The 13,384-nt window shown below is 36.0% G+C and overlaps 1 protein-coding gene across 2 annotated transcripts in view; it reads left to right on the top strand.

Moving 5' to 3' along the window:
- The first annotated feature begins 1,854 nt into the window (after positions 1 to 1,854).
- The window catches only part of eIF2D (eukaryotic translation initiation factor 2D), a 58,225-nt gene continuing 46,695 nt past the window's right edge, over positions 1,855 to 13,384 (top strand). The window contains exons 1-2 of one of the 2 annotated variants that reach the window (XM_081762007.1): positions 1,855 to 2,245; positions 10,820 to 12,055. In XM_081762007.1, coding sequence (XP_081618133.1) covers positions 2,190 to 2,245; positions 10,820 to 12,055 — 1,292 coding nt within the window. In that variant the 5' untranslated portion in view covers positions 1,855 to 2,189. Of the gene's footprint in view, positions 2,246 to 2,455; positions 2,645 to 10,819; positions 12,056 to 13,384 lie in introns of those variants that run through there. The other variant, XM_081762008.1, reaches the window with a different exon arrangement.

Below are 13,384 nucleotides of genomic sequence, written 5' to 3' on the forward strand. Positions count from 1 at the left end.
CCGACATATCGCTCTATATTTCACTCATGGGGTGTGTGACGGGTCTAAGATCATGTGACCTCTGTCGGCCAATCAGAATCGAGGTACCAAAACACTCATCTTACTCGTAAAAAAGGAAACGAATTTCAAAAGTCACAGGGCTTAAGATCACGTGACCTCTATCAGCGAATCAGCATCGTGGTACCAAAGGATTCATCTTACCCGTAAAAGGGAACGAATTTCAAATATCGCAGGGTCTAAAATCACGTGACAGCTATCAACCAATCAGAAACACACATCTTACCCGTAAAAGGGAACAAATTTCAAAAATCCAGGGTGAGGTCGGGGTGACTCATGACGTCATACCACGTGACCTGGAAAGTTTGAATTTCCCGCGTGGGCGGGGCCTAAAGTCACGTGACCTCTCTCAGCCAATCAGAATCGAGGTACCAAAGCACTCATCTTAGCCGTAAAAGGGAACGAATTTCAAAAATCCCGGTCGTAAAAGAGAGTGAGGATGAGTCATTCGGGCATACGGGGGTCCCTACTACTCGGATGTTAAAAAGAAAAATAATAGTAATAATCATAGGCGGAGTTAGGAATTGTCTGCTGGGGGGCAGACCCTTTGGTCGGTCTCGGAGCTCTTGGTATGTGACCATATTATAGGTGGCATTTCTATTTTTCGTGAAAAAGTAGAGTGGTAATCCCCCCATAACTCCGCCCATGGTAATAATAGTCTTAAAACTAAAGTTAAACATTTCCAACTACTACTTCTTCACTGTTGTGTACATTTCGTGTATTATTACTATTACTCTATAATTACAAGAACAACAACTACTACTATTACTACTACTACTACTACTACTATCACCACCACTAATAATAATAATAATAATAATAATAATAATAATAATAATAATAATAATAATAATGTATTATCAAGGTCACTGGTTGGCCAAGCCGTCAAATCACTATATGCCACTAACTTGTAACTACAGATATAATAGTCTTAAATTAAATTTAATAATCTCATGGCAAATTTTTCTTGAAATCGACACTTTAACAGCTATATTTTAAGTGTACTATAATTTAGGATGTTCCGGATTCAAACTTCCTAACTAATTATCCTAACTGAGGTTCTTCAAAGGCATACCTCATTTCTATTAGTTGGATGCCGAGATGTTACCTTCTGATAGAGGCCATAATAAAACACTTTTGATTGAAGCGTTTAGCATTATCATCCAAGTAATTTGTTATGTCGTAATTGCCAGTCTCAAATTAACAATATTTTGATTGTAAGAAACAGTTCTTTTATTTACATTCCCAAGTCTTACACAGAACTCCTAGTGGTGTACGCAAAAGTTCGTCATGTTGGGCTTCAAGCTCCCAAGTTCATATAATTTCTATGTTTACATACATATCTTAATATAGTAAATGTTTATTTTTGAATATCTTGTTCAAAGTGGGGCGATTAAATTCCACCCCTCTTGAGTACGCCCCTATATTCCTTTATGTTACAGTGTAACCTCGAAAATTCTATACTTTTCCTCTTCGTCCAATTGAACATTTGGGGACTCTTTCCGTTGAAGTTTGCGTCAACGCAAAGCAAATAGTTTGCGATATTAGGTATAGCAGTTGTAATTGATTTTTTCATTTTTCTAAAATTTGTTACGCTTCGCAATTTTTGATATGGCTGGTACGGAATAAGGTATTTCGTTTTCCGATTTTACGATATGAAAAGTATGTATATAATTTTATTACTTTCATGAAGTAATTTATTGTAATTATAACAGACTTCAAATACATCGGATTGGAGTGGGGAAAAGTTGCAAGCTACTGGCAACAAATCTGTACTACTGGAAAAAGGTGAAAATCTGCATTACATACGAAGCGTCATCCGCTATCGTTGTAAACAATCAAGAAAAATAACAAAACAGGGAATTATTACAATGATTATTTATGTTGAAACAGTTTATCGTTTTATAATTTTAGTACCCTAGTACACAACAATTTCTAGCAATATACACAGATAGATTTTGACTCAAGGTGTGCGCCTTGCATTGCACTGGACGGCACATCCAGAGTGCACACACTATAAAATGTCAACGTGCATGAGCGAAAGCAGTAATGTTGAGTTGTGAAATACTATAAAGCTGAAAGCAATTATAATTTAATAGTGAAGTAAACTTACCAAATTAAATTGGACCACGATGTTCAGCAGACCGTTTAAGATTAAGACGAATACTCAACTCAAGGGATCGGAAAGGTCGGTATAAAGTGTTGAGAAAACTTGACATTATACTTGAGGGATAAATAGAAATAGTTGTAGTATCATGTTTCTCTGTTAAAACTAGTTTCAATGTGTATTTTTAAATTTTGTCTAACAAAAGTCCTGGCTTTATGCCAGAAGTACTAAAAGATGATACCATTATCACAGCAACACATTAGAAGTGCACTACAAGACTACTCTAGACATACTAGAGACTCAACTTTTATGATTAGCCAAACTGCGAGCTGGCGTGCAATTTATTGATTTAAGTCAAGTAGCTCAGTTCCATTCAAAAGTTATATTCTGTATTAGAAGTATTTGACTTCAAGGAAGACAGAAATTGTTCTAAGTTAAATAAATTAAATGATGAAGGAATAAAACAACGTATATCAGAAGGTAAATGTAGAAAATCTTATCTCTTTATCAATAGAGTGAATATATTTTTGCTTTCAATAGTTAAGCCTTTTGTATTGTATAAATCGAATATCATGAAATAAATAATAGAACTAGGAATGACACTACACTTTGAAAAACATTGTCCTATTAACTAGTTAGACTAAAATTAAATGTCAATATTCTTGAAAGTGTACCCTTGTATTAAGCATACGTATCTTAAGTGAATCCTTGCACTTATAAACTATGCAATACTGCTTTTAATGCAAGTATTCAAGTGATTATAGTGAGATCGGGAATTGAAGGAACTTCAGATTGGACAAATACCGTAATATATTGATCTTACGGAGCTACGTCAATACGATATTCGTAGTGGAAACCCAAAGAAGTTACTTGTATTTACCTTGGTTTTGAACCTCCCAAACTGATTTAACGTATACACGTTATTAAACTAATAATAAAGAGTGTGAGGCCTTAAGAACATTTAAGAACCTAAAATGAAACAAGTTAAGTTTAGCGTGCAGTTTTACTATACGGAACCATAATATAGAAGCCCCGCAGGAGTTGGTTGGGCTGTGTTCTCCACATAAAATGGACAAATTAAAGACTTGCCCAATTTTTTCTGTACATTTTACAACCTATGGATCCGTACAGTAAAACTACATCAAGTTTAGAAACACCACAATAGTAAATTTGGGTATTTAAATCGAAAGGCATTTTTGATAAGGAATTTTACAAATAACAGAAACAAACAACAAAGTAAAAATTTTATTATGTGGTATCTTACAGTACACTGTGAGGCATCCATCGGAACGGTGTTGAAAATTAATATTTCATTCGGTAATAAATTCTGTCCTGGGAAAAGATTTACTCTGCTAAACATAAGATAACATGGCTTTGGTTTTAGGTGAAATTCAGGGGAGAGCATAACAGTATGCTTTACAAACCAGTATTCTGTTGGTGACATTTCATTTTTAAAATCAGTAGATGAAAATTAGGGAGGCCACCACTTGGCAGTAAAAGTTAGGTACGAGTTCTTGAATTGTGCGTAATTTTATTTATTTATTTTTGCGCTTTAGGTCGCAAATATTTGGATAGCACCAGCATCAGAAGCTATTCTCCAGACCCTGTTCTTCCCAATGTATCACGAAACAAGATTCCCTTATGGAAGTATGCCTAGCGAAATGGAAATAAAACAAGAGATTTAAATGGAGCTCCTCCGTGGCTAAGCGGTTAGCGTACGCGCCTTTGGCGTGGGAGGCACGGGTTCGATTCCCGGTGGGAGCTCATGTGTTTCGGATTCCACGTTAATCAGTAGGTCCACGTCTCATATAGAGCCATTCCAGGTCAAATTAACACAATTTCAGAACAAAATGTACCTTACCACCTCAGATTGTCATGACATTTTGCACAGGGTTACTATTCATATAGACTAAGAAAAATACCAAATTTCAACTTTAGATATCAACCGGTATTGTAGATAGGGCTATGTAAAGTTTGGAAAAAGTGCCCAAAATAGCATGGTCAATGTATTTTGAAATTGGAATTGCAGCTCTCCTAATTGAGCTAGCGAGCTGGTTACGGTGTCATTTTACAGCATTTTCCATGCCCTTTCTTGTGATATACAACATGATATAGGCTAATCCAAATTTTTAATGTCAAAATCAAATTTTTTCAAAAAAGGACTTAGTTTAAAATTTTGAAATTAATTCCATGAATAGATAGTATTGTTGTAAAGCACCTGGCAAAATATAAATTTGGGATAATAATGGGTTCATTGTTAAAAAAAAAAACATTGAAACTAACACTAGTTTTCATTAATACCCTGTACCTAGTTAAAAATACACGAATGCATTTATTATTATTATTATTATTTTTTTTTTTTTTTAACTTGTTGGAATAAATCTGAACACTAACATGAAGAGTACAGTAATGTGTCTAAAACATATCTTACCGACTTGTAATCTGCTGGCTATACTTATTACCTCATACTTTAAAAACTAACTTAAAGCAAGTTAAAGTACTGATACTTTTGAACTTTAAAATAATATGAATACAAGTTTCACAATTAAAAATGTTACTGTAAATAAACGTGGTTTGTAAAAAGTATACATATATGGCACTGGTACAACAGCAGAGTTGGCTGGTTTAAAACAGGTGTTTTTTTTTTATAGAAAAAACAATGCAAAAATGCCACAAATCGTAATCTCAAATACCACGTGAATTTCATAGTGACGTTTTCACATATGTCGAATCATCTGTGTTAGTTGAATCTAATTTTTACCTTGTAATTAAGGAGCACGATGAACCCACAAAATTTCTCCCAGGTGGAAACCGAGTACTGGTTCAGATGTCGCTTCAAGTAATATGTCCAATCCTTCATAACCTCGCTGTTACATAAGGATGTTAAGCGTAAATAAACCAAACGAATTGAAGCAACTTTAGCGGGTAGGCATGAGTTCATTGCCAAGCAAAAGGGAGCCTTCCTTAACTACACAAAAGAAAATCTCAAAGAATCAGAATTTTCTGTCATCTGTGATTTTTCTCAAAATTATAGCACAGCGCTACAAAATAAAGCATAGAGCTACCACTGGACAAGCTAACAGGTCACAATCCATCCTTTTGTATTTCAAACAGAAAAACAAAGTTGAAGATGTTAAACATGTAGTTGTTTCCGATTACCTGGAGCATAATACAGTAGCTGTTTGCACCTTTCAAAGAAAACTCATATCATTTCTGGCGTCCGAATTTCAAAAACTTCCAAACAAGGTTTTTTATTTTTCCGATAGGTCTACCGCGCAATACAAAAATTAGAAAAACTTTTTAAACCTCTGCTTTCATGAGGCAGCTTTTAAAGTGAAACAAGGATGGTACTTCTCGGCTATAGCACATGGAAAAGGTCCTTGCGATGGAGTACGCGGTTCAGTAGAGACTGGCAGCTTGTGCTAGTTTGCAAGGACCCTATGACAATCAAATTCAAACCCCAAGACAACTTTTTGAGTGGGCAGTAGAAAACATTACCAAAGTAAATTTTGCCTACTCAACCCAAGAGAAATATACTGAAGCTGAAATGTTCCTGGAAAGTCGTTTCGATCAAGCATTGACTATCAAAGGAGCCCAATAATATGATGTATTCATTCCCAAAACTACATCAACATTATTGGTGAAACACTTTTCAGATGGTTTGCAGGGTTGGGAAAAGGAAGTGTCACAATCCGCAAATGAACTTCAATTAGAAGACATATCAGGCTATGTCACCGCTGTCTGAAGGAAATTAGTGGTTCAGGTATGTTTTACAGAAAAATGAAGAACTTGGTGAAGTAAAAATAACTTTTCTTCATCCAGCTGGTCATTTCCATCATTCTCATATCCAAGAAACGCTGATGTTCTGTGGATGTCTGTAGTGGACGTTCTGACAAATGTGAATCCTGTAACTCCCGATGGAAGAAGTTATGTTCTCCTTGAAACTGATGTATGCCGAACAAATGTGGCTTTTTCAAATTTCAAGTGATAAACATGTCCTATTACTTATTGAATTTTTGCTATGAAATCATCTGTACTCTTCTGTTATTACCCTACGTACAGAGTATTCTTGAAAAGTATTAATTTGAATTTTTTAAACGATGAACCCATTATCATCCCAAATTCATATTTTGCTAGGTGCTTTACAACAATACTATCTATTCATGGAATTAATTTCACAATTTTAAAATGATTATTTTTTTGAAAAATTTTGAAGTAAAATTTTGATTTTGATTTTGAAAATAACAATTTGGATTAGACTATATCATGTTGTATATCACAGGAAAGGGCATGAAAAATGCTGTAAAATTACATCTCAACCAGCTCACTAGCTCAATTAGAAGAGCTGCAATTCCAATTTCAAAATACATTGAACATGCTTTTTTGGGCGTTTTTTCCCAATTTTACATAGCTCTATCTTCAACACCGGTCGATATATAAAGTTAAAATTTGATATTTTTCTTAGTCTATCTAGAGGGCATCTATGTACCAAATTTAATTAAAATCTGAGATGGTGAGGTTAAATCACTGTGTTGAATTGATATGGAATGACCCTGTAGCCTCGCTGCTGAACGGAACATTAAACTCAAAATCAACTCAAGAGCTTTAAATGCTTCCGCTAGTGGAGATTGCATCCCCAAACCTCCACATTTGCTCGCTCTATCGCCTCGCCCTTTTTACGGGTAAACTTTACAATACACGCTTCAGTTTCTCTTCGATAAATAGAACAGCTTTAAAGGGATATAGTAGTGTGGTATGATAGAGAAATGTAGTGATAAGTAGGGTCGAATTAGCGTAGGGTTAGAGAAGTTTGAACCCATTTTGTTAAAATTGAGTGTTGTTTCTTCTGTCTGTGCCAAGATACCTGCTGGAGCGGACATTGTAAAGTTAACCCATTTTTATTAAGCTTAACGTTCCACGATTATTCACAGAAGCTAATGGAGGCGGCGAAGATGAGATGGATGATGGTAGTGAAGGAAGTGGGAGGAAACGGGAGAACTACGAGAAGAACACGCGCACGGTGTATATCCATCACAAAGTTCACTCGCACTTCATATTTCAGACTTTGCTTCCGTTCTTCACACGGCAGAGAAATAATAAGAACCCATGTCAGCCCAAACGCTGTGTTCAAATATTCGTTTCACATGGTTCACAGGTTTTCCCCTGATTATAAAACTAACAATCTTGAAGTCATTTTTATGTATTGAGAGGGAGAGGGAAAAAAATGGAATTTCATCCTTCTCCCGCTAAAAGCGGAATTTCTAGTAACGCTGTGATATTCCCACTTACTTTGAAAGGGGACTTCATATACCAACTTTCATAACCCTAATATATGCTTAATCCTAAGGGATTTCGAAATACAATCATCTTATAACAATTGCAGCCTCCCACCCTTTTTCCTTGTCACATTTTTTGTTTCCTGCTAAAGAAAACTTTAAAAGACGCAGAAACACATCTTAAAATATTTTGAAGTGAAAGCCTGAATACGAAATTTCATGTATCTTAACATTAAGGGATTTCGAGATGTGGCCATCCTGTTACGATAATTGTACATCCCCACCATTTTGATTCCCTTGTAGAAGCAATATCAAAAAGTGACGAAATAAGTGTCTAATTTTAAATGTAAAGTTCATAGACCAGTTTTCATTTCTCTAAATCTCATCACTTCCTTGTCGAATTTTCAAAAATCGTTCTTAGTGGTACCTTATGTTACAAGTCCCATACTCTCAAAATTTCAAGTTTCTAGCTTAAGCAATTAATCAGGTATATCAAATATCCGAGGCCGTAGGCCAACTCTGTTGTGAATAAAGATACGAAAAAGTGGAAAAAGAGGAAGTTTGTGGGAAATAAGTGGTTTTCAATATAAAATGCTCGATATTTTTTCCCGTCGCTCCAGCTGTTTAGGCTTCGAACAGATTGTTTAAGATGAAGCAAAAATGACAATCTGAACGTACAAATTGTTGGGTGAGGGAACCTAGAGGACCTCAGATCGATTTCTCAACAATTTTTGTATTGGTATGGTGAGGGGCAAAGGGAATAGACTGCTAAACTGATAACTGTCTTTTACGTTTAACATAGGGCGCGATTGGAAAAATTTCATGTATATTAGTGGCTCCCACCAATCGCATTTGCCCCTAATACTTGCTTTACAGTGACTTTGAGTCAGCGTAATAGCTATATTTCAGAGGATATTCAGTTTTATTGTTACTTTCGTACTACGAAAGGGGAGAAGAAAGTTTGGTGATCGTTAAAATAATAAGAGATTTCAACAGATTTACACGTTTCATGTCCATTGATATCAAAGAAGATATTCTTCGACGTCTGTTAGTCTGCTCATCCGTTCTTCCTCATGTACACTGTTTAACGTATAGTAACCGAATTTTAAACTTCAAGTTTTTTTTTTTTTTTTTTTTTTTTTTTTCGTATCCCTAAAACTGAGGATGGTTTACTTAAAGGTAAAAGTAAAAAATTGTGGCTTTCTCGAAAACGGTTCTAATTCATTTATCCTGAAAACGTTACGGGAGGTTGTTCTTTATTGGGAATGAGTTATTTCTGAACGATTTTCTCAAAAGCTAATCATGCGATTTTCTTCGTATTTCATAAATAAAAGTTTCACTAGTAACCTGACAATATAATTCATTTGTACTGAAAAAATCTCAACGGGTAGTTTAAACTTATACTACTTCCCAGTCCTTGGAGAAAAAAAAAAAAAATGAATAAACGTTTAACTTCATTATTCCTGGTAACTGTAAAATTGAGATCTGGTATGGAAGACTATATTACCACTAAAACTACTACACAACAGCTACTAAAACGATTTGATGTGATTTTGATTCCCTCTCAGCAGGGAGGCTATATGAGATGTGGACCTATTGATTAACGTGAAATCCGAACTACATGAGCTTCCACCGGGAATCGAACTCGAGTCTCCAACGCCAAAGGCACTTACGCTAACCACTTAGCCAAGATGGAGCTCTAGCTAGTAAAACGAGTTTTTGTAAATAATTATGCTTATCTTGTGTATGTTATGTTAACACATTATACTGAATGTGAGCTGAAATATATGGAAATTATAGGCCTTTGCCAGAATTGTCTCGTGTCACCTAAGTGTTTTCCAGCCTAGAATAAGGAGTAAGGTTCATTGCGTTTCCCTATTGAGCTCTTGTGAGTTGTCCTGCGGAACTACATTAAAGAAAAAGAGCTCTTGCCACTTATTCTTTGTTTCTGGCCTGCAAATTCGGATTCGACAAGCTTTAGCCATGGTAACATCTTACATGTTAGTCAGATTTGAGTAGTTTGACTACCGTTCGACGTCTGTCGCGGTACACTTGGCAGACATTGAATCACTGTAGTATATTTAAGAAATTCGTGGATGATGTTACATATTATGTAATGTGCCGTGGTATATGAGAATGCATATTCGAAGTGGAATCCTTCTATTTGTAATTATTGTAACAAGATGACTGTTAAAGATGTCTGTCCGAAAGTACCCCATACTATCGTCCAAGAGACTTGAAAGTAAACAGAATATCCAATGAACATGGATCTTTAGAATCTCTCATCGGAGCTGTCAGCTTCCAGAAGTCCGAAATCAGCTTTTAAGTTGCCTTAGCTGAAAAATTAGGGGGTCTAGCCGAAGCAGTTCGAGAAATTATATGATAACTCATACTCATACCACCTAAATATCCATGTCCATGAACCATATCATACCTGTATAACGGATTGTAAAAGACAAAGTTGAGAAAGTACCGAAAATCTGGCACCGGGTCTTCTGAAATGCATTCTATAGTTTGGGTATGGTATGTCTTGGTAACAAGGATATCTTGTATGATCTCTCGAACTGCTTGAGCTAAGTTTTGTGGTTTCCAAGCAAGGACACTTCAGAAACTCGATTTTTCGTACTTTCGATAGATTGTACCGACCAAGCTTATGATGATTTGTCTTTCTGACATCTTTCAGCACTCAGGATGTGTTTCACAATTGCTGTTATAACGTTGGAAGTGTTCCTATCACAGAAACTAGACAAAAAGTCTTTATTTCAAAGAAAGTCAGATCATCTTATGTGTAGTGTTTGGGGAAAAATATCTTTGAGGTCGCATTCACAAACATTATTCACTTCACGTGAAGCTGTGCGGATAAATTTAGAGTAAATTGTACTTGAAGTAACCAAAAATATCTGATTTAGGATCTTGCAAACGCTACGTAGGGAATTTTATATAGGAAGTAGAGCACCTAGATTAATCTTCATGACAAAGATCCATTATAATATGAAAATTTACTTGTGTAGCATTCTCAATGCTTTGAATTAGATTCTGCTGGTTAACTGAGGTACAATCTTTGCTAAAATTATCCACCTTGCTTTCTGTAAAGTAAATATTGTTTGTGATAATGGTCTTGAAGGTAATTTATTTTTTCACATGTTGCGAAACTCACAAAAGAAGCGTACTCTGATTTTCCTTAACGGAATAGACTTTTTGACTTTTTCTTGAGTAGACTCCCTTAGGAATTACTTAAGAAACACCGAGTATACTTAATATGTGCATGTAGAGATTACACAATAACATTTACATGATTTTATTTGTGTTGGCCATTTTCTTGTGTAAAATATGTAGAAGTTTAGCGTCTTACACATGCTTTCCTATTTTTCTTCTGCAGAAAGAAAATCCGGTCAGAGATACTCAACAGTTTTCCCAAACTATCTGAAGATGATTTGAAGGTGGTGATCGCACCAAAGGACACAATGACTGCCGTAAAGTTACTCACTCACAACGGAGACATGGTTATGGTGTACTGCACTCAGGATGTACCGTATGTGTTTAGACATGAAAATGTTATGTACCCAACTGTGTATTTGTTGTGGAAGTTTCCGAATTTACTTCCTACTTTCACTACTTGGCCTCAGGTCGTTCCAAAAATAGCCAATGGTGCAGACTTAATGTTACCAGGGATCATTTTAACGGAAGATCCTAGTCCTAGCGCATACGGGAAATTAAAAAAGGGAGATATGGTAGCTATAAATATAATTGACAACAAGGCTCCTGTAGCCGTTGGCGAGACATCAATGTCTAGTTTTGATATGTACATGGCTGCTAGAAGAGGGAAGGGCGTCCGTATACTTCATCATGTTGGGGACCAATTGTGGTTTCAAGATTCGAAACCCATTACACCTTCTTTAGGTCCACCAGAAGGGTTTCAGCGTATATCAGATAGTGAAAATTTAGAACAAGAATCTCAGTACGAGACTGATGAACAAAGTGTTAGTGTCGTTGAAAACGAGGCTATAAAATCTGAAAATAGTGCCTTTGATGCAGAATGTGATTCTGTCCAACCAGAGGAACGTGTGTTACCTGAACAGGTTGAAAGTACGAACGATACGGTGGACAATAATGATACAGACAGGGTTGAGCCTTCCACAGTGGGTGATACTGTTAGTAATGATGACACTGTTGAAAATCCAAGTTTATCACCGCAGGAGGAAATGGATCAGTTTGTGAAGTATTGTTTTCTGAAAGCCTGGAAAACATCTGCCAAGAAAATTGAACTGCCGTTGTTGACTAGTAACTTTTACAAACTTCATATGATTCCGGCGTGTCCCAAAGATAGAAGTATTGATATTAAGAAATCTAGCTATAAAAAGTTATCAAAGTTCCTAAACGAAATGCAGAAGGAGGGTATCATTGTCGTGAAAGAATTAAGCAAGGGCGTGGAAAGCATTGTGGAAGTGAATTTAGGTCATCCTATGCTACGAGATTTCGTTGACAATAAGACTGAAGACGAGGAAGACTGCCAAACGGAAGTGAAGGAGGACAGAAAGTATTCACCCCCAGATATAACAGAGTTGTACTCCGTTACAGCTGCTGTGTTACCATTCTTTCAGAATTTTGGGTACAAGTAAGTGAATAGAATAGTTTTTAACAATAGTACAAATCGTAATATTAGCTCAGAGAGAGAAAAAGAAAGAAAGAAAGTGTAGCTTCTAAATCATAATAGATTAGTGAAGCTGTACGTGATGTGAGTCCATCAAATGCAAAACTCTTTTTATCCACGTAGAAATTGTTAGGAACATAAAAAAAAAAAAAAAAAAAAAAAAAAAGGAATGCAAACAATGTAGTGTTAATAAAGTACAGCGTTTCACAGTGTTACCCGAATTACCTGAGAATAACATTACGGAAACCTTCATCGTGACGGGGAGAAAGAACCTAGCTGCTGACGTCCCAATTCAGTCACGACCAATCCATAAGAAACCTTCATCAAGTCAAATGTAGCAGTAGATAAATCAGTGAAAAGCTTATTGAACAACCTCATACATATCTCATATTTTCATTTTTGGATAAGGGAGCTACGTATTTGGTGGACTCAGAACATTACTTTTAAAGAAAAGTTGTTAACAATCATAGGTCTTATTAACGCTTAATTCGTTCTATAGTGTTTGGGATAAGTCATTATTTTGTTACACATAAATATAGTCACAAACTGCTAAATCATTTGAGAGAGAGAGAGAGAAAGAAAAGTTATTACCGGACCTCTCTCTCTCTCTGTATATATATATATATATATATATATATATATACAGGGGCGGATCCAGGATATGATCAAGGGAGGGGCTAAACTATATTTTGCCGTTTTATCCAGTGTAAAGCAGGATTGAAGCCCATTTTATCCAGTGTATACCTAAGCGTCAAGGGGGGGGCTATAGCCCCTATAGCCCTCCCCTTGGATCCGCCACTGTATATATATATATATATACATACAGGGTGTTAATGAACTATACCGAAAAACTGCAAGAGGTGATTCCTTACACCAAAATAAGAGAAAAAGTTCATATGGACCTGTGGGGAAAAGTGCATAGTTTCAGAGCTAGGGCTGTCCAAAATCGCGAAAAAGCCAAATTTCTAAAGGCTCTATTTCGAATTCGAGACTGCATGGTAGTCCTTAGCGTAAAGGAAGTCACGCATACACAATCCAAAAATGCATATTTCATTAATGTTCAACTGGTGTATAGAATATACCCTGCAAGGTGAAATTCCCAGACATGCCATCAACCGAATTTTGAGATATGATCTGATTTTATGATTGGTCCAAAATAGGCAAACGATAAGCCTTGACAGTAGTGAACACAGAACCATTTGGTGCAATGTCGGAAGTGTTAAGGATTGTCAGCAGCACGGTCTCTCGTACTCGGGAAAACGCATGCTGCTATGTTTTCTTTCACGCTTATAA

Source organism: Thermobia domestica, chromosome 6, assembly GCF_964235325.1.
Source record: "Thermobia domestica chromosome 6, izTheDome1.hap1.1, whole genome shotgun sequence".
NCBI classification, from domain to species: domain Eukaryota; kingdom Metazoa; phylum Arthropoda; class Insecta; order Zygentoma; family Lepismatidae; genus Thermobia; species Thermobia domestica.